This window comes from Mustela erminea, chromosome 8, assembly GCF_009829155.1.
Source record: "Mustela erminea isolate mMusErm1 chromosome 8, mMusErm1.Pri, whole genome shotgun sequence".
NCBI lineage: Eukaryota > Metazoa > Chordata > Mammalia > Carnivora > Mustelidae > Mustela > Mustela erminea.
The window spans coordinates 28,767,827-28,789,387 of NC_045621.1; the positions used below are offsets into that span (position 1 = coordinate 28,767,827).

Here is a 21,561-nt window from a genome sequence, read left to right on the forward strand (position 1 = left end):
GATATTTAGCTGGTAGGAGCCAGACAAAATGGAACAGGACGGAAAATCAAGGAAGACTCCTGGAACTACCTGAACCATTGTTGATCTTTAGGTTTGGGGAGGGCACGGGAAGAGGGAGACAGAAATGCCCAGAAGAGGAAACCAAAGCTGTCAGAGGTCCTCTGGGGAAATGCATCTTAAATATTTAGACATCCCATTTGATGGGGGCAGGGATGGACTGTGTCCTGAGGGATGAACTGTGTCCTGCACAGCTTTCCTGTTACAAAAGTAACACTCATGGTCAGCGCCTGAACTCTACTAGACGGATGTAGGCCCAGGGCTGCTTCTGTGGAGAAGGGCATAGAATGACCCTCAAGGCTCTCCAGCTGCTCTTCCCACCGTTCTTAATCCACTGAGGGTAAACAGGAAAGGACACGCGAGGGCAAAGGAACTGAATATTACTGTTAATTGCTTAAAAATACAGTGGCTGGTGGGTACACAGTGTTTGTTTTCTTACCCTTTATACCTTAAATACGTCATATATTTTCTTTCATAGGTACCAAATATTTTATAGTGGAAATAGCTTAAAAGACACAGTGAAAACCAGAATAAATCAAACACCCCAGTGAAAACGTGAAAATTATTTAACGCAACAACTGCAGTGACTACCCGAGTCCAAGAACACAGGTCCGTTGAGGGATGTGCTCTCCAGACTTGAACCAGTTCCTGGCCCTCTGGACTCTGAGTCTAAGGAAGGGCGGGGATTCCAAGGAACCTGAGGTTCTAGAAAAAAAAAAAAAGTCTGGATACAAAGTCACTTTCCAGAAAGACAAGAAACCTGGCAGGTTGCTGGTTAGGAAGCTGAAGGGCTAGCAGCTCAACTGCTAGGCCCCAGTCACTGGCCACCAGTTTAACTCAAAATACACATTCCGAACAGGGCACCTGCTAAAGTCATGGCTGGGTGGGCCCTGGAGGGACATGACCTCCAAGTGTCCTCCCCCAGTGAGGACTCTAAAATCCAGTGACTGCCTAGGAAAAACTGAGTGGGGCCTAAGGAGCTACCAGGAGAGGAGGAGTGCAGGGAGACAAAAGTGGAGGTTGAAAGATAAGCTTCAAGTCAGAGCTCGACTCGGAAGAGGAGTGTGGCCACACTATGGGGGAGCAGAGGGTGGGTGGCAGGAGGCATGGTCTGGAGGAGGAGAGAGGCGGGAATCAGGTCTTGACAGGTCTGATGGGGAGGAAATCATCCTAAATGGATGAGATCAGGCCTGAGGCTCAAACCTGCTTCCTGAGACTTCGGTCCCTCGGCCCAGGACTTCTCTCCACTCCTTGTCGTCTCTCCTGGCTACTGTCCATGTCCTCTAAGGTCATTTCTAGGGAATGACATCTCACACTCTCTCGGATCTAGGTTTCACTGAGGAGGACAGGATGCCCTGGTTACCTCATTTAGCGCTTCCTACTGATACACTCCCCCCTTCCTTGCAGGAAGCCATAACCTTGTGGGTTTAAAATTCCCCCTGAGTTTGCTAAACCGCCATCCTCAGGCTCAGCGAGGGAGGACAGGCAGCCCTGACACCAGGCTGACCCTAGGGAACAGAAGAGCTACTCCAGGGTTCATCTCCAGGTGAGGGCATGAAGGAAGGACCGAACTTAGGCTCTGGTTACAGGGCATCTTGAACACCTGCTGATAATAAAACACTAACTGTCAAGGTTTTGGCCCTCCAACCCACCAAAACAGAGGAAGAGGGTGGGAGAGAAATTTTATTCCCTCTGATTCCCACCCCAGGGAGCAACAGCCCCCAGCGCAATCCCACTCTGAAGGCCACTAGCTGGAGCAGAAGGGCACCTGAGGGAGACTCTCAAGGAAGGACCAAGGGACGAGGGACTGGATCGGCCCCTACCTCCAAAGGGAAGGAGGGTCATGGACACGGGAGAAAGGCTGAGGAAACACCTGGCCCAGTCCGCTCTCCTCCACTTCTACTTCCACTGTGTCTAACTACTGAAGTGGCTTCTGTAAGATCTGTGGGAGAATAAAGCAGAGAAGGGCAAGGAAATAAAAGCCAACCATGATAAAAAGAGACCGGGCAGCACATAGACGGCTAGCCCAGGAGGCCAGGTTCCCAGGTTTTGAGGGGCATATCTTCCACCAAGAGCCCTGAGTGCTAAAGTGACTCACTGCAGCTCTTGGCACGTGGGCACAATGCTTTACTCCTAACGGTCACTTCATAGCTGGCCTTCATGCGGCTCATTCCCCACACAATCGGAACCTTAGTTTACGCAGACCCTTTAGCCCCTGCCTGCTTCCTGTGCCTATGCCTGATCTGGTTCAGGAAGAGTCTCCCCACCACAACAAGAGCCAACAGTGAATAGGGGTAGCCACATCGAAAGCAGGAGTCAGCTTCTCAAATCAAATTCCTAATAACCTGGGATCTAGTTCAGAGAGGAGGGAGGTGGGCACCATCATAAATGCAGTCAGAGGGGTGCCTGGGTGGCACGCAATCTGTTAAGCATCTGACTCTTGGTTTCCACTCAAGTTGTGATCTCAGGGTCGTGAGATCGAGCCCCATGTAAGGCTACGTGCATAGAGCGGAGTCTTCTTGAGAAACTCTCTCCCTCTCCTTCTGCCCCTCTGCCCCCCTGCCCCCCTCTAAAATTAATAAATAACTCTTTTTTAAAAAAGTAAATTTAAAATGCCATCAGAAAAGTGTGATGGGATGCCTTGGTGACTCAGTAGGTTAAGCAGCTAGCTGCCTTCCCAGTGTCCTGGGATTGAGTCCTGCATTGGGCTCCTGGTTCTCCCTCTGCCTCGGCCTGCCACTCTGCCTGCCTGTGCTCTCTCTTGTACTCTAAGAAATAAATAAATAAAAATCTTTATTTAAAAAAAGAAAGAAAGAAAGAAAAGTGTGAAAGGAGTTAAGGGGCAGGTTTCAAGGAAGTAAGACAGGAAGTGAGAAATATGTTCACAGAGGTCATAAGGAGTCCTGGAGGCAGAAAAGCAGAGAAATCCTGGGAAAAGCTATGAATGTACCAGTTCAACTCCACCTGGGTTGGGCCCAAGAAGAGAAGCTTTGAGAAGCTGCCATAAGGTAAGAGGCTCAGTAAATCAAAATTTAGATTAGGGGAGAGAAGTGGAGACATACTTACTCAGGCGTTCCTGGAGGCAAAGCATTTTGCTTCATCCAGAAACACTTCCAAAAACAGGATCCTAAAGCCCAGAAATCAAGGAATCAAACTGAGAAAGGGTCATTTGGGAAAGGAAACACGGAGCTCTAAGATTTCTTTCTTTCTAAATCATTCAGGGTGGGAGGAAAGTGAGAGGACCAACGTCTTGCTATTTTGGTCACTCTCGACTGTATAAAGTTGGTAGAATTTTGCCAGACTAGTCCCCCAGGTGGAGGAGGGGCTGGGGGCCCCCTGACGAGGTAGAAGAGTTGGTAATGAGCCAAGAAAGATTCTGTAAATACAAGGTGCTGGAGAGATGAAATTACTACTCATGGGACTCAACCTGTCAGTCATCCGTGCTCTGTGACCATGCCTAAAAACTAGATGGACGTTAATTCAACAGATAGGCACTGGGGCCTGCCGTATTCCAGGTACCGTTCCTGGCTACAAAAATGAACACAACGTAAAACAATTCTTGCCCTGTGGCACCTATATTTTAGTGCTGAAAGATCACTAATAAAAAATAGTATGTTAAAGAATGTTGGGTGCCAAGGGGAGGAGTGGGGGCAGGAAGAAGAGTAGGATAAGGAATTGGGAGTGTAGGGATGGAGGGGTGGATGGCCATTTTAAATAGGGCAGGCGGGGGAGGGGGACTTTGACGAGATGACATCTGAGCAAACATCAGAAGGACCCGAGAGATTTAGTTCATGGGTGTCTGAGAGACAAGTGCTGGAAACAGAGGGAACAGCTAGTGCAAAGGCTTAAGGTGAGAGTGTACACAGGGTACTGAAAGAACAGTAAGATGGTCAATGGGTCTAGAGGGAAGTAAGGGAATAAGAGATTGTAGGAGAGGCCGGAGAAGCTACGGGGGTCAGATATCCAGGAACTCCTCAGCCATGGTGAGGACTGCTTTTACTTGAAGTGACACGGGAACCCTTTGCAGGGTTTGGAGCCAAGAAGTGGCTAACTTAGAACTTCAAAGGGTCAGCCCAGCTTCCAAGTTAAGAAGAGACTGTAGGAGAGCCAGAGTGGATGTTACAGAGACAAGTTAGGAGTCTACGACAGTCATCTGAGCAAAAATTGAAGATGGCTCCGATCAAGGTGGAAGAAGCAGAAGAAGAGCCTGTGTCTATCTTGAAAGAAGAGCCAACAGAATTTCCTGATGGACTGGATGAGAAATAAGAGTTAATTAACATGACCCCAAATTGCTTTTTAACTCAAATAAGTGGAAGGACAGAGTTGCCATCAACTAAGAAGGGAAGGTTAAAGGAGGAACGTGCTTGGCATTGGTGTGCTGGGGAGAGCGGGAGAAATCAGTAGTTCCATTTGAATGTGCTGAGTTTGAATTGTCTATCAGACTTTCCATTGGCAATATTGAACAAGCAGCTGGAGACACAAGTCTAGAGTTTGGGAAGATCTGGGCTGGAGATACAGGCATAAAAATGGCTTAAAGCCATGAGATTAAATGTAATCACCAACAGAGGGAAGGCAGGTAGAGAACAGAAGAGAACCAAGGATGGAACCTTGGAAAACAAAGAGCCTTGGTACAGAAAAAAGGAAAACATCAAAGGAGATTGCAAAGAAGAAACAGAGGATAGAAATAGAAAATAAGGCCAGTAAAGTACACATCTCTGGAAGCAAATGAAGAAACTGTGTCAAGAAGGACTGGCTGGCCGACTGTATGAAAGGCTGACTGTAGTCCAAATAAGAGGAGAACCAAGAACTACTGGATTTTTCAATGAGAAAGTCAGTCTTGACCTTTTTGAGAACAACTTCAGGAGAGTGATAAGGAGTCAAAACCCCACTGAAATGGTTTCAAGAGAGACCAGGAAGTGAGGGACTGCACACAATGAAAATAGACAACTCTTGTAAAGAGTTCCATAGGAAAGCAGGCAAAGAAGCGGGCTGGTAACTGGTGGGCAAAGTGGGGTTATCAAGAGGAGGTTTTTTGAGGTGGGAAAAATAATAGCCCATCTGTGTGCTAATATGATGGGCCTGTAGAAAGCAAAAAGTTAGAGAGGGAGAATTACTGGAGCAATTTCCTTGATAGGTGACCTAGAATCCAATGCACAAATGACGAACTGCCTTTAGATGGGCAGATGGTGAATTTTTCCATGCAAACAGGTAGAAAGGCAGTGTATGAGGGTACAGATGTTAACAGGGAGTAGAAGCAGTGCTGCAAATCTGTTAAAGTTCACCTCTGATGACTCTTATTTTTTTTCCCAGCAAAACAGGAAGCAGGGTCAAGGTGGCTTGAGGAAAGAGAAGAAGGTGTGAAATGATGGGAGAGGGACTGGGTCAGGGAACTACAACAAGAATGCCTGGCGGTATTAAGAGTACATTTGAGGTTCATGGTCAAGAATTTATTCATTCCTCTGCTGAGAGTCAGAAATAGAGAAAGGGGCAGGGGGCAGTTGGTGGGAGAGGGAGAGAAAGAACCTTAAGCAGGCTCCACACCCAGCTTGGAGCCTGATGCAGGGCTCAATCTCATGACCCTGAGATCATGACCTGAGCCAAAATCAGGAGTAGGACATCAAGAATTTAAATGGAAGCAGTCAGCATGACTGTTATGGTTATTTTGTTGTTGTTGTTGTTTCCTGAACTAACCATGTTTGGCTATATATGCAGCTAGGAAGAGGCCAAAAAGTTAGGTTTACCTATAAACAAAAGATGGGCAATCGGGTCGACAACACAGGCAAGGAAGTGATTCTAATGACTGACCACAGAAGCGGAGTAAAGAAGGGAAGCAGGACATCAAAGGAGCCAGGACAATAAAAAGGAAGGTAAGATCAATGCACTGGAGGTCCCTGCGGGATTCAAGGAAGGTTGAGTTGAGGTAGAGAAAGACAGTTGGAAGAGTAAGAGGAAGAAGTGGTTGGAAAGTAAGACATATAAAATTGAGATGATGGACTGGTTGCCATTATTAGCCATGACAAGGTCTAGAATGGACTCAAGGGCAGAGTTTCTAAACAGCAGCCACTCTGGCCTAGACAACGCTTGGCCATGGCAGGCAGGGGTTGGAAGGCATTCTGCCTACTATAGGGTGTTGAGCTGTGTCCCTGGACACTACCCACGACTACTAGATGCCAGCAGTGTCTCTCAAGTTATGACAACCAAACATGTCTCCAGACATTGCCAAATGTTCCCTGTGGGCAAAACCTCCCTGTGTTGAGAAGCATTGCTCTAGAGTATGACCACAGAAAATCAGTGAATGAGACAGAGCAGAAGTCAAGATAATTAGGGAAGACTGGAGAAAGTGGCCTTGAGTCAGGAGCTAAAGTCCTCAAGAAACAAATGGCAATGACTCAGAGTCACTACACCACAACAAATGCATACTGGCGGGTATACTCTGACCAGAGAGCCCAAACTGGGCTTTTTAGGGAAGAGGAGGGAGAACGGTCAGAAAGCAGCAATGAGAAGCATGGAAGACACATATCCCACCACCATATTCAGGGGCAAGAGGACAATGTGAGTGGGCAGCAGATAAAGAAATATCCTCTGTGAAAGCCAGGTTTGTGAGCAAGAAGGGGAAGGAGTGCTCAGAGAAGAGACTAAACATAAAGGCAATTTTGCTGATGATACACTATTAGTTCCAGAAGGCACAGTGGAAGGGTTCAGGAACTGGGGAAGGCTGGGAAAAGAAGACAGAGGGAAGTGCAAGGCGTGTCCCTCAAACTGGAAGGTGGAACCTGGTAGGAGGTCCACTAAGGAGAGTGGTGGCTTAGTGGACACACATCTTCAAAACAAGAGAAGGGAGCTTCCTGTTATTTTAGCAAGAAGGTGGACAGAAGGTACAAATCTGCCGGGAATAGGGTGCATGTCACTAGCAGTCACACTGTAATTACCAACCCTAGGCTAGACGTGGTCTAGAACAAGAGGATCACCTTCACTTCCCCAAAGAACAGCACCAGCTTTAATATGAGGAAGCCAACCAAACAGACACACATCTATCAAGAGATGAGAACAGGGTTTTCAAAAACCTGGGAGCTAAGGAAATCTTCCAGAAGAAGGAAGCTTGAGTAAGGTTCATGCAGATAGGCCTAAAGCCCTAAGTGGGATTTCTGTGGTCCATCAGGCAAGTGCCTTCCTTCTTGGGGGATTCAAAATTAGGGTGATCTAAGAGGGGAGGAAGACCTCTAAAGAAGCAATGGATCATGGCCAAGAATCCAGAAGACCTGATCTCGTGCTTACGCTCTGGAAGAGGATCAGAATGTGGTGAATTCCCAGATGGACTGAGAATCACCCCAAGCCAGTCAGGGTTAAGAAAGGGAACCTGGATGAGGAAGCCGGGGAAGCTGAATCAATCAAATTAAGAAACAGCAAAGAACTCTATCACAATAAGGAATTGGAGCTGGGTAAATTTATCCACTACCCTTTCTTCCTTTTCAAAAAATTACAAAATGACATTCTGACTTTTAACACTTAGATAATCCTTAACATTTCAGTTTCAACACTATGGACCTGTAGACATAAAAGTAAAAGATGCTGTTCACTTTGCCTCCAAACCCATTCTTCAGAGGTAACCATTGTGAACAATCTGGTGTGTACCTCCCCAGACTTTTTTCTATTCTTATATAAATATACATGTACAGAGGTGTCTTCTCCCCCCAAATGGGACCAAACTGCATATATTCTTATGCATTTTGCTTTTTGTCACTTACTAGTATATGATGGCTGTCTTTTCAAGAATGACCTACATATAGATCAACCTCATTTTTTTAAAGGCTTCATTGTACTACATTGTATGGATAAACTACAATTTTTTCATATTTACACAACAAAGGGAGTTTAAACTGTTTCCAATTTTCCCCATTAGAAACAACACTGCTGGGCGCCTGGGTGGCTCAGTGGGTTGAGGCCTCTGCCTTCAGCTCAGGTCATGGTCCCGGGGTCCTGGGGTCAAGGCCCATGTAGGGCTCTCTGCTCAGCGGGGAGCCTGATTCCCTTCCTCTCTCTCTGCCTGCCAGCCTCTCTGGCTACTTGTGATCTATGTTTGTCAAATAAATAAAATCTTCAAAAAAAAAAAGAAAGAAAGAAAGAAAGAAAGAAAGAAAACAACACAGCTTTCAACATATTCGTGCACAAGTGTTCACACATTACTAATTCTACAGATCACATTCCTACCTGCTGGATTGTATAGTAGGAAATGTAAGTAGGTTGGCATATGGTGTTCTTTACCTTCTGATTCTAGCACTTTCAAGTGAGCTATTGCGTACTGTATCATATTGTAGCTTTTAGGGAAGAAAGGAATGTTGTTTAAGAAAGAACATCACTGTTGTTTTAAAATACAAGTAGCAGGGTACTGCCTTTGATTCAACTATTTTAAGTCCTTATTTTCTCAAACTAAGTGCTTGCTGTTCCCAAATATGCAAGAATAGCTTTTACACTTTCCCCCTCCAACACTTGTTGATTGGCTTTGCAGAAATAAAGTTTTAAAATTAAAAAAAAAATAGAGCTGATAGAGCTGATACTGCCAAAAAACCCTGCCCTCCAAAAATAATGTATCAATCTGTATTCCCACTACAATTGTATGAAGAATGCCCAATTCCCCATAATCTTGCCAAAGATACAATAATTGATTTGTTTTTGCTGACTGACAGAAGAAGATCTCATCCTTGCTTTAATGTGAACGCTATTTTGTTCTGTTTGCTCTCTTTGGTGGGGGATAATATGTCAGTTTGAGAACTGTTTTCGGATTCCTTTATATGCAGACACACGGAACCAAAAAGATAGCATCTTCGTTAAATATACTGACTGCTGAATGGAAAGATATCTGAGGATGATAATCATTAGACACATAACCAATACTCTAGAATGTTCACTGTGTGCCACACCATGAAAAGTACTCAAGTAGGCTATCTTCCTGAGCTCTTAAAACTCCGTAGAGGGCACGGATAGATCCTTTTTCCACAAAAAGAAACTGAGACCAGGTAACTGAAGTAGCTTTCTTGAAGTTGCACATCTAGTAACTGAATGTTTTGAATCCAGACTACCTGACTCTGAAGCCCCCATGTAGACAACAGTGTGACTTGCTCAACCAATGTCCTATAGGCAGTGGCTGGTGAGGTCAGGATTCAAAGCCAAGTCTGCCCAGCGGCAGAGCACCCATATGTAAGGTGTTTGTTCAACAGAACTTGCATCACCTATATGAATAATGTAAAGACAGTGTGGGAAAGAATTTGTTCCCACCTAAACTTTTTTTTTGGGGGGGGGGTCTGATTTTGGTATTTTTGGTTCTCTTTTGCCTAAAGTTAAAAAAAATCCTGACATTGACTTGGGTGAACTAAAGGCAGGGCCACTGTGTTGCATGGCTCAGGGGCATCATACTTAATGTGAATGGAGCTCCTTGGAGTTGCTCAGTCCACAACCTGGAGGGCTGAATGTGGTGGTGCTGGACCAGATACAGACTGTCTAAAGGAAATGGCCGATTTCTTCCCGCAGTTGGGCCCATAGAGCGCAGGGAAACAGAGTGCCCCCTAGTGGTTGAGAACCGTGTTGACGACCGCAGAAGTAGAGCTCAAAATCTCCACAACAGACAGAATGAGGGTCACTGAGATGAAATGGGGAGACATGAAGATGAACCGCTGCTCTATCTAGAGGGCACCCTTACAAAAGAACGCAAGATTATCCCAAAGCTACTCTTCGGAGAATCAAGGGTGGCCCCCAGGAAACAAAGGGGAACAGAGGATAAGTATTACCCAGAATTCGGGTCTCAAGGATAAGATGCCTACACGGTAAATGAAGACAGGAAAGGAAAATGACTTTACTAAACTAGAGGAGGGGGCAGAGAAGGTAGGAACAGGCAGAAATAGACTCAAGACTAGATAATCAGTCCTTGGAAACTTCTGAGTAATCTTCCAAAAGGCACTCCCCCCACCAAAAAAAAAAAAAAAAAAAACTAGAAAATTAGGAGAACCTTGAAAATGTTCTCAAGGGGGAAAATGATGCTAAAAGAAACCCAGATGTGGTGAATGTAAAATGAATGGAATTTTGGATTCATTCCTACTGTCAGCCTCTCTTAGAATTGAGGCAAAGGCAATTGCAGACTTGGGAAGAAAGGCTTAACTTGACCAAATTAAAATGGCTTAAAGCCATGAGGAGACCATGAGTAAAACAGAAACATACATCAGCTGGGCAGAAGATGGGCCCTGAGAATCAGCATAGTAACTGAAAGCAACGGGACAGATGCAGCCACGATAAACATGATCATGAATGCCAATCACTTGCTTGTTAGAGAAGGAGATATTCTGGGTAATTGCATTTTCTAGTTTAATGTTTACCATTTGTTACTTGCACAGATTATCAGTTTTCAAAGAATTCACCAGTATGTTGTTGTAAAATAAAAATAACACGAAAATAGAAGATGCCTCAGAATCTTCCAGTGACACTGGGTGCTTATCAAAAGTATCAGTGGTTACGACTGCCTAAGATTTGTATGGAATCTAGTCTCAGTTACTCACCTGGCTCAGAAGAAGCAATCTAGAAGGATGTAGATGGCACCGAATAAGGAGAAGACAATACCCAGAGTTAAGAGCCATCATATTTTTTAGTTCAAAGGACTCAATACAGTTAGAAGTATGGCAAATGATAATACGGACAGAGGAAAACAATGCCACATTCAGCGCGACAACTCAGGAGACTGTGAGTTCCATGAGAGCAATGACTTTGTTTAAGTCACTGTTCCATCCCTGCTTCTAGCACAGTGACTGACCCACAGTAGGCACTCAAAAATACTCAGAGGAGGAATAAATGCTGTTCTGCCCTTTTCCCATTCTCCCCGCCCCCCCCCCCAAACAAAACAAAACAAAACACATTTCTAGAAAGAAAGAAGGAATGCTGTTCACTTGGCCTAATAGCCTTCTTCACATTCTCTACTCAGGGAAATTCTCATCCTTCAAGGTCCCACACAAATATCTTCTCTTTCTTAGTCTTCCCTGAGCTCCCTTCCCACTCCCCGCAACCCCACCTCCTCCAAAACGCCAGAATTAAACCTTTTTCATTCTTGGCTTCCAAAGCCCATCACTCAGATCTGTATCTGCTCTCATTTCATTCTGCATTATGTTGTAGTTCAGTTTGTTTTTGTTTTTGTTTGTACTCTGTATTGCTGTGTCTGACCCTTCCACTGGGTTATAAGCTCCTTAAGGGCCAGGTTCTTGAAGGATTTGGTGCTTCTGGAAACCCCATCTTTTAACATAATGCCTTATAAACAGTCATTACTTAAACGTCTGCTAAGTTTAATAAAACAGAATGACACTCTTGGTGTCTAATAAAAAGCCAGCATCTAATAGATGCTCAATAAATATTTATTATATGAATGAACCGAAAGAAAGATACCAACAAAACAAAGTTCTTTGCCTCAAATCCTGGGGCTGGAGGGCGTGCCTTGAAGACAGAGCAATGGCCTGAGAAGACTTGCCTGGTTCACGCACTCAGCCTCGGGCCCTCGGGCACCAGAGCTGCCGAGATAAGTCTGAGGGAGTGCCAGGAAGAGGAACAAAGCTGGCGTGGGGAGGGGGAGGGCAGGGTGAAAACGGAGCCAGTGATGAGGGGCACACGGGGCAGATGGCCTAAGTGACGTCTGGGACCACATATGGTAATCTTCTGCTAACGCTGGGATAGAGTAAACACCCAAGAGGGGAGGAATTGTTTAGCCTGCGCCAAAGGGCTGAAAGTAGGGGAAAGGATGAAACGTGGCATGGAAGGTCAAAGCCCTGTGACCAGAAAGCCAACCACGGGACACGCTGCTCTCCTTGGACTCAAACAACCACGTCACCGTCACGTACGTTTTCACAGACACCAACAAGTGTGATTACCTTCACTGTCAGGCCAAAAGGAGGTCTACAAACTGATGGAATCTTGCGGTGAGAAGACCCAAAACCTAAAACAAAAAGCCCACGCCTGTAACACAAAGCCCTTTTACCGCATTGCAGAATGCAGCCCCGAGCTCCGTGTTACTAAGCAGTATCCAAACCCCGCCCCTCAAAAAAAAACCCAACTACGGATTTGTACTTCACCTGTAAGGGAAAAGCATCTTCAAGAGAAGAGAAAAGGGGGAGGAGGGAATCAGTGCAGCGGTGGGCCCAAACCCCTTCCCCGCCATTCTGTAAAACCCATGATATCTCCCTTCTGGGTCCTCATTCACTGCTTTCCGTTTTACTCTAACAAAGCCACCTCTAAAAGTGGTGTCTGCTGAAAACACATGCATTTCTCCCCATTCTCCTGCACGTCTGCCTGCCCACTCTCAGGAAGTCTCAGTGGATGCCAACAGTGCCTATGACATTCACGGTAAGTACTGAGCAGGCGGGATAGAGAAGATACGGCTTCCCGCTTCAAAGAACTTGTAATCTACTTGAAGAGACAAAACAGAAATACGTGCACATTGCACAAAAATCACTGCAAAACAACACGTGACATATGCAGCAAAAAAAAAAAAAAAAAAATAGGCTGCATATCTATCTGCAAATGGTCTGCATAGTAAGAGCTTGAAGATAAGATTCTGGGAAGGCTTCCTGGCAGAGGCACCTCTTCTTCCTGAAGAAGAAACGCTGAAATGGCCCGACTGAAATCAATGGAAGGGGTCATAAAATCTAGAAGGAACCATGAGGTATATCCCATCGAAACTGCTCTTTGACTGACGAAGTAAACAGAAGCCCGGGGAGCTTAAATAATATGTCCAGGGACACGGAGATAAGTGGAAGAACTCCACCTCAAATCAGAGTGTTCCGTCCTCACATCCAGGGCAGGCAGCAGAACCGTCCCAGAGAAGCGAGAATTGGCAAATGACTGTGAGGAAGGAGGTTGGGCTTGGCTGTAACAAGGGGACTGTTCCGTAGGATCCTGAGATGTAAGTCCCAGGCTATCCCCAGATCCGGTGCTCTGTGTGACACTGTGCTCTGTCCCTGCCCAGGAACACCCAGCATCCCTTCGTGCATTTCCCGCCCCACACGCCCTCCTCTGAGAGTTAGCTCCCAGCAGCTGCCGTTCCTATATTCCCAAGGCCCTTCCAGTCCTAAGGACCCAAGAAGATCCAAGACACACATATGGCAAAACTAGCCAAGAAGCGACTCCATATATGAACCTTTGGTTCTGCTCACTACCCCACCCTCCTTTGCCCCCACCAACACTGAGGAAACCAGATGTACAAATGGTTAACAGAGGGAAAAAAAAATCCCACCCAGACCACTTGAAACGCGGCTAGTCTGGCTGGGCTTCGAATCCGCTCAGCGACTGCTCCATGTCTTCTATTTATAGCCTCTGGGTGCCCAGCCCAGCTTCCAGGTCACTAATTGTGGCCCAGCCCCGAGCCAATCCCCCCCATCTCCTCCCCCGCCCTTGCAACACAGGGAAAAGGCAGCAAATCCGGCTTTGTCCGGCCCAGGAAGAACAGCCAGGAATGGGATCTGAATCCAAGACCCTATATTATAGGTCCTGAAGAAGGTACCAGAACCGTCCAGAGGGTCTGCCCTCAGACTGTGTATCTTGGAGAGCTGTGCTATCCCCTCCTTCAATAGCAGGCATCCTTTCCTGAATTCTTCAAGTTCATCCAAAGTTGAATCCCAGTTTCAGGCTCACCCATTCAAATACTAGAGAGGGAAGATATGGGTTTGGCCACCAAGGACACTGTGAACAGTCCAGCAAAGAGCATATCTCTTTTAGTTGATGTGTAAGTATCTGGAGATTGGGATGCCTGCCCTGTTTGGGGGTCTCTTTGCTGGAGGACCTACCCGTTTATTTGTTTTACTACTCTGCAACAAAAGAAGGTACCCACGGAGGGGGTGTGCTCAGCATTAAGCTTCCAAAACTTCTTTTCTAACACCCACCAAATACATTTGAAATTTCAGACGAAGTTTCAGACAGAGCCCTGAACAGGATGGGTTTCTTAGGATGCTCTAAATAATTCCTTCTGATTCCAACATGCTATTATCTGTGTATCATTCTATATAACATTATTTCCCCTTAAGAATGGAGATGACTCTAAGATGAGCAGTGATTATTTTCTGACATATGGGACTTTGCGAAGTTATCCTGAGTGGAGAAAAGCTCCTCTTTTTTTTTTTTTTTTTTTTTTTTTTAATTAAAGGCACAAGGGACATACACACAAAAAAACAAAAACTTGGCAAAAAGACTCAGCAAGGTTTTCTCTGTCAGTTCCGTGTCTGTGGTACACTGGGGCCACCCCGAGCAGGCCTCATCCTTGACTCTTAATTCTGTATCTGAAGCCTCGTGTCCATCCCAGTGAAACCTATCTACTCTTCACCTTGAGAGCAAAGGGCTGGGGCCAGAAGTGAGGAGAGAGTTAACAGGTTAGAGTAAGAGTGTGAACTGTCCTTCCTTGCCCAGCGCCCCAGTGCCCAAGCTAGGCTTACCTCTCATCCCAGACAGCCCAACAGACTCACAGCCCCCTATATAACCTTGACCATGACTGCCCAAGATGACACATCTCGGTGTCAGTCCTCCCCTTCTTGACTTGGGGTTCCTTTGGGCCAGTGGGTAACATGCCAAGGATTCTGGTTATTGGAGCCAGAACCAGAACGCTGCTGAGCTATCTCATCATCACCCACAAATACCAATTCCCAGCCCCAAATGGCCCCAAATCTTTCCTCCCAAGACCACAAGGGGAAAAAAAAGTTTCCAAATTAAAAAACTAAAACTGGCAACAAAGGTGCCCCATGGCAGTAACCTTTAAAACTGGCCATTAAAGTTTATAAGTCAGACGGGCACCAACGTGAACGATCAAGAAGAGGAAAACAGCCCCCTCCCTTGGGGACCTGGAGCCACAGCCTTCCCCCTAAAGCCACAGGGTTGATGTCACAAGAAGCGCTTGCTGCCGTCAAGGGCTCTCTGTGTCCCGACTACGGCGGGTGGGTGTCTGGCCCAGAAGAAGGGAAAGGGGAGGGGCAGGGAGGGTAGAGGCTGGGGGTATAGACGAGGTAGGGGAAGGTGGGGAAGGGGACAGAAACAACCAATCTCCTCCTGGCCGGGAGAGTTGTGTGCGAGTCACAGGCCCGGAGGGACAGGCCTGTGGGGCTGGCGGAGGACAGTGGTTCTCGACTTTCTTCCACCCAACACACACGAGGCGTACCGCGTATTTTCATCAGTAACTACGGGTCGTTATGCCCTGGTTCTTCGCCACCCCGGGGAGAGATGGAGCACATATCAGAAATTTTTTGGTAAGGGTAGGAATCGTCTGAAAAGCATCCTGGCTGCCTCCCCTAGGGGTCACATACCCGCTGTGAAGAACCATCAGTTTAGGGAGCCTACTTCTCCTTCCCTCCCTTCCTTCCTTCCATGTAGTCAACAAGTAACGTTTCGAGAGCTTACATGTGCCAGACATTGTTCTAGGGGCACAGGGGAGGCAGCGCTGAACGCACAGACAAAATCCTCTGCCCTCATCGAGAATCTATGCCTTCACAGGGGAAAAACAACCTAATAAAAAAGTAAAATCTGTGGCATGTTGGGTTGTGATAAACGCTAAGGAGAAAAACAGAGTGGGGCGGGGTGGGGGGGGGGGACAGAAAGTGCTGGTGGGGGCGGGGCTGGAGGTGGGGATGAAATTTTAGATAGGGTGGCCCGGAAGTCCTCAGCTTCCTGAAGGAAGAGAAGGAACCGGCCATGAGGATATCTGGGGAAAGAACATTCTCTGCCGGGGGACCAGCAAGCGTGAAGGGCCTTGTGCCCAGTGTGTTCCAGGAAGAGCCAGGCGGTGGTCACCGTGGTGCTCAGAGGCTCTCCTTCTCCAGTTCAGAGGAGTTGGGCGGATTGCCTGCCAGACTCAACTGTCCTAGCCAGGGACATGCTCACAAGCAGAAAAAACCGATACAGCTTGATGAAAGGAGACACGGGTGGGTAAGATGAGCCGAGTAGTAAAGTGTTTCTCTTTCTTTAAACAGCTCAGATTTCTTTTAAATAAAAATCTCATCCATTCACACAAAATCCTTGTAAGGAGCAAAGGCCCTAGCCCCTTAACTAAGGGCCAGAGGGGGAAAATGACTAGCTCAAGAACCAGTTTTGTTTTGTTTTGAAGACTTTATGTATTTATTTGTCAGAGAGAGAGAGAAAGCACACAAGCAGGTGGACGGGAGCAGAAGGCAGAGGGAGAAGCAGGTTCCCTGCTAAGCAGGGGGCCCACTTGTGACTACAGGGCTCGATCCCAAGACCCTGGGATCGTGACCTGAGCCAAAGGCAGAAGCTTTACAGACTGAGCCACCCAGGCGCCCCAAGAACCAGTTTTTAAATGATTCTGAAGCTAGAAACTGGAATCGAATTTACTCTCGCTATACAATCCAATGCGTTATGATTCTTGATAAAATCACAGGGTAGTAGAAGTGGGAAGAGGCATCACGAGATTATCTTACCTATTCCCTTCATCCAACTCAAGAAGCAGCTGCCTACATGAGCACCCAGGATATGGGTCTAACACTCCTCAAAAAGCAAAGCAGGGGACAGTGTAGATTTTACAGGAAGGGACCATTTCTCTCAAATCCTACATTCTAGAATCTCTCCTGCAAAGGAAGCTATGGTGATACATTAGGATTCCTGAAGACTGAATGGTGTTCTTTGTCCCCAGACCCCTGAAAATGTCCATCTCCCCATGCTCGGCCCACCGCCCTTTATCTAGACACACCCTCCCACCCCCACCCCCCGGCTTCAGCCCAAATGCCCTCCACGAGACGGAGCCTGGCCAGGCCCGAGGGCTGCAGGTTCTGAAGACCAGCCCCGAGCCTCCAGTGGGAATCCAGACACACACACAGAGACACGCACAGTCAATGGGAAGGGGGGAAGGAGAGCACACACAACACAACACACCAGGGCAGCTGCAGAAAACAACTGCTTGTTAAGTTAAAATTAAACTCTGCACAAATATTGACCTTTGGAGGGGACAGAAACCGGTCCCATATTTACCAGTTTTATAAATGGGACTAACCACAGCTGCCCCACGCGCTTGGCCGGCACGACGGCGGGATGGGGTGAGGCCGTGCTTTGGGGGTGAGGGATGAATCAGAGGGGCAGGAGATGTTTTAAACACTCTCTGAAAGGCAGTGACTACAGGTAGGTCAAAGTTCCCAAAAGCCTGCGAGAGGAATTTCTAAGAAAGCAAATAAGGCAGCCTCTGAAGGGGAGTGAGAGGGGTGTGGGGGGGGGGGCATCAGAAAAGTAAGGAGAGAGAGGAAAAAGGAAGTGTCAGAAAGAAAAGGAATTGCTAAAAATAGGGAGAAATATGACAGAGATTGAAACAGAATGGAGGGAACACTGGGGAGCTTACCCTTTTGAACCCTGGCCCTTGGTCAAACCAAGAGTCATAAGCTAGAAGACCAGGTGACCAACTTAACCTAATGGAAGCGTCTAAACTGACCCGGTGTGAGTCTTGGCTCTGCTGCTTACTCGCTATGTGGCCTTGGCAAACTCCAGACCCCGGGTTTCTCATCGATAAAATAGGCGCAACGATACAGAAACCTCACTCTGATTTACAAAGACAGAACCCAAAGAAGACAATGTCAGTGAAAGCACTGGGCTGACCATAAACTTGACCCAGATATGTCATTATTTTTATTAATTCGATCCAGCTAACCATGCACCTTTCCACTCCGAACTACCCAATGAACTGCAGTCTCTCGAAGAAAAAGCCAGGGGTCAGAAGGGGAACTTGAGCTTCTGCCCCTGAACTTGCTAAAAGCCTCCTACAGGCAGAGGACTAAATCCTTCCCTGGCTGACAGATAACAGGGAGGCCAGCTTGCTGAAACTGGCCCCAGTAGCTACACCGCCAGCTTCAAAGGTCCAGATACAAAGGGGGAGAAAGGACTCATCAGTGCTATTTCCCTGAAAGCTGATCTCTGGCAACCCACTTTTTTTTTTTTTAAGGAACAAACATCACAGATGCTGGGTAACTTTGTTCTGTTCCAAACCTCTGATGTCTTCACCCTCCTTTATATTTTCCTTATACTCATGGCTTTCACAATCGATAATAATAATCACAAAAAGTCTGGACCCAATCTCTATATAGTAGGGCACGAAAACAACCCTCCCCCAAATCCTTGCATCTGTGCCACCAGGAATCACGACATCTAAGTATTTCAGATAAAAATACTAGGAAAAACATTTGAAAAGATTTTGCCAAAATCTTCTTCGTCACCGGGGGTCCCAGAGAGCTCCTGCCGCCTTCCGTGGTGCGCTGTTTACCCGTTACACCTTAAAAGGAGAGACGAGTGTCTGTCCCTTACGGCGCGAGCAGCAGGCAGGGATGACTTGAGAGCCCTTTGCCTCCTCATTGCTAACCAAACACAGGTCGCTCGTATCTTCTGACTCTGTTTCGCTTGTTCAATGTTTTACCTTAATATATCACAGTTTATATTGTTAAACGTGTGCCATAAAATAGAAGCAATGTACAGCACGACCATGTCAGCAACTCAGGAAGAATTTCCAACGCTGCAGTCTCTGTGGTCACAAGGCAGGGAGATGTTTTGCATTCGGTGCCCGAATATGTGCTGAGGAGCAGACTCCAAACAGATTGGGGAGGGGGAGACAGACAGGAAAGAAAACGGGAAGAAAGTGGGGAAATGAGACTCCGTGTGGGGAACCAGCTCCCTTGAATTCCGATCCAAGAATTTTTTAAAAAATGTAATCACTGAATTTCCATAACTCTCTTCCTATGGTTTTGTTCTCCTGCAGAAGGGACTCTGGGTCCTGCCACCCTGGGCTTCCAAAGCTCTTGTTTTTCGAACGTGAATAGATAGCCTCTCCTCACTGCACCCCATCTTTCCCAGCAGTGAGTGACTCCCCTCCATAGGTCTTACCTCCATCTTCTGTAAACCACAGAGAAACTGAGCTCGCAGACCTTCCCAGGAGGAGCCTAAGACTCCCTGCCAGACCCACTAAGCTATAGCCAGAACGGACAGTAGCTTCAACTATCCCACGCTTCTGGAAAAAGGGAAATGAGAGGTACCATAGTCAAGACTGTCACTCATTTATTACCCCAAGAAAGTCCATCCTCTCCCTGCAAGAGCCAGAGCTGACCAGAGGAGCCCTGAACAGAGCCGGTGGGTCTATGACTCCCTCAAGATCCTCCTCCCACCGAGTTTTCAACCAAAGAAAATCAATGCCTCAGACAGGGAGGTTTCTAGGCTAGGAAAATAGTGCCCAAGCACCTTCAGAAGCAAAATATTCTTGAGGTGCCCAGCTGGCTCAGTCAGTGGAGCACATGACTCTTGATCTCCAGGGTTGTGAGTTCGGGCCACCTGTTGGGTACAGAGATTACTTAAAAACAAATTTTTTCTAGGGGCGCCTGGGTGGCTCAGTGGGTTGAAGCCTCTGCCTTCGGCTCGGGTCGTGGTCTCAGGGTTCTGGGATCAAGCCTGCATCAGGCTCTCTGCTCAGCGGGGGACCTGCTTCCTCCTCTCTCTCTGCCTGCCCCTCTGCCTGCTTGTGATCTCTGTCTGTCAAATAAACAAATAAAATCTTAAAAACAAATTTTTTTTAAACAAGGCAAAATATGGGGCTCCTAGATGACTCAGTTGGTTAAGCATCTGTCTTCGGCTCAGTTCATGGTTTCAGGGTTCTGGGATCCAGCCCCGCATCAGGCTCCCTGCTCAGCGGGGAGCCTGTTCTCCCTCTCCATCTGCCCCTCTCTCCCTAGCTCATGCTCTCTCTCTGTCTCTCAAATAAACAGAATCTTTAAAAAAAATAAAAATTAAAAAAGGCAAAATACTGGGGCGCCTGGGTGGCTCAGTGGGTTAAAGCCTCTGCCTTCAGCTCAGGTCATGATCTCAGGGGCCTGGGATCAAGCCCTGCATCGGGCTCTCTGCTCAGCAGGGAGCCTGCTTTCCTTCCTCTCTCTGCCTGCCTCTCTGTCTACTTGTGATCTCTGTCTCTGTCAAATAAATGAATAAAATCTTAAAAAAAAAAACCATTAAAAAAAGGCAAAATATTCTTAAGGAGAAACACACAGTACTCAGTAGATCTCTGAAAAACAAAACAAAACAAAACAAAAAAAACTAATAAAGCCTGAATGGGACAAGTGATTATCATCCAGCAATTATAACACATGTGTCCAAGGACACTTTACCTGCGAGGGTTCCCCTGACCTCCTACACACAGCTCCACCTGTGAGACCCTGCTGATCCTCTCCCAGACGAAATTCAAGCTGCCTAAATTCAACAACATGCAGCCCCACACAGGATTCTAGTCAAATACTGTTTCAGTCAGCTCCTGCTCTCTCCTCACCAACTGGTGGCCTGGTCTTCTCAGAGAAGTCCCTAAGCAGACCACGTGCCCATGCTGATTTCTGTTTGGAATGCCTTGGCCCAACCCAAGCAGGTGACATGTTCTTCCTCGGGGCGTCGAGACAGAAGGTCGCCTTAATATTAAGACGACAGCAGCATAAGCGCTCCAAAGCCCTACACAAGCCGTAATGCTTATAAGGCCTGGAAGACAAAGAATGAAACCCAGGGTCACCAGAAATGCTCTGATGTAGCCCAACAAGGACAGCAAGGACAAGAAGGGGACTCTGACATGGGGACTGGATAAGGCAGGGAGCAGAGTGCAGGAAGAGATCTGAGGAACCTCTCCGCACGCAAGGACACACCCATTTTAGGCCCAAAGCCCAGAAGTTTTTGATGGGGTAGGAACTCAGTCCCTAATCCCGAACCAACGACATTTCAAGCACACTAGGAAGCATCCCTCCACCGTGATCTTTGAAGCCCTGAGAGAAGCCAATAAGGAAACCTTGCTACCGGGTCCCAGGGAGGGCTGCCGACTCACCAGCCCTAGGAAATGTCTGAACAGAGTCTTATTCAAGCCAAGGGAAAACGCTGTTAAAACACACAAAACTCCTTTGACTAATGTGAGAGGGGGAAAGAGCCTCTATAATTAACAGAAACTGTCACAGGCATTGGGGGCCTCCGACGTGTTCAACGCAAACCACTTGAAAAGACCCGGTCTTCTAGGAGAAGGCTGGGGTTTGTGAGTGGGGCTCCAACAGGCCGGGGACAGCTTTTCTGAAAGAATCCTACCATATTAAAAAAAAAAAAAAAAAAGGAGGAGGTGGAGGAGAAGAAGGAAAAAAAAAAAAAATGGGGGGGGGCGCAAAGGAAAAACCCAAACCTCAGTTGAATGTTTTCCACCACTGGAACTAAACAGCAGAACAGAAGAAGAAAAGTCCAGATGCAACCAGTTTTCAATTAGGGCCTAATTAGAAAGGAAAGTGGCAGCGCTGTTATTACAGATCTGGGGAGGAAGAAATGAAGTCAATGACTTTAGTTTGGGCTGAGCCGTTCCCTTGAAAGCTGTGATGATTAGGGGAACAGTTATTGGTGAGAGAGGTTGGAGGGGAAGCAGGGAACGGGAGAAGAGGGCCCAGGGCCGGAGGCATCGTGCCAGTCCCGAGCCAAGGCAGAGTGTCCCAAACACCCATCGATCACCCACCG

The 21,561-nt window shown here is 47.0% G+C and overlaps 1 protein-coding gene across 3 annotated transcripts in view; it reads right to left on the reverse strand.

The window, feature by feature from the left end:
- The window catches only part of NHEJ1 (non-homologous end joining factor 1), a 78,057-nt gene that overhangs the window by 18,673 nt on the left and 37,823 nt on the right, over positions 1-21,561 (reverse strand). The window contains exon 6 of one of the 3 annotated variants that reach the window (XM_032354839.1): positions 18,934-19,057. The exons of the other annotated variants lie outside the window; for them this stretch is intronic. Coding sequence (XP_032210730.1) covers positions 18,934-19,057 — 124 coding nt within the window. The remainder of the gene's footprint in view (positions 1-18,933; positions 19,058-21,561) is intronic. 3 annotated transcript variants of the gene reach the window in all.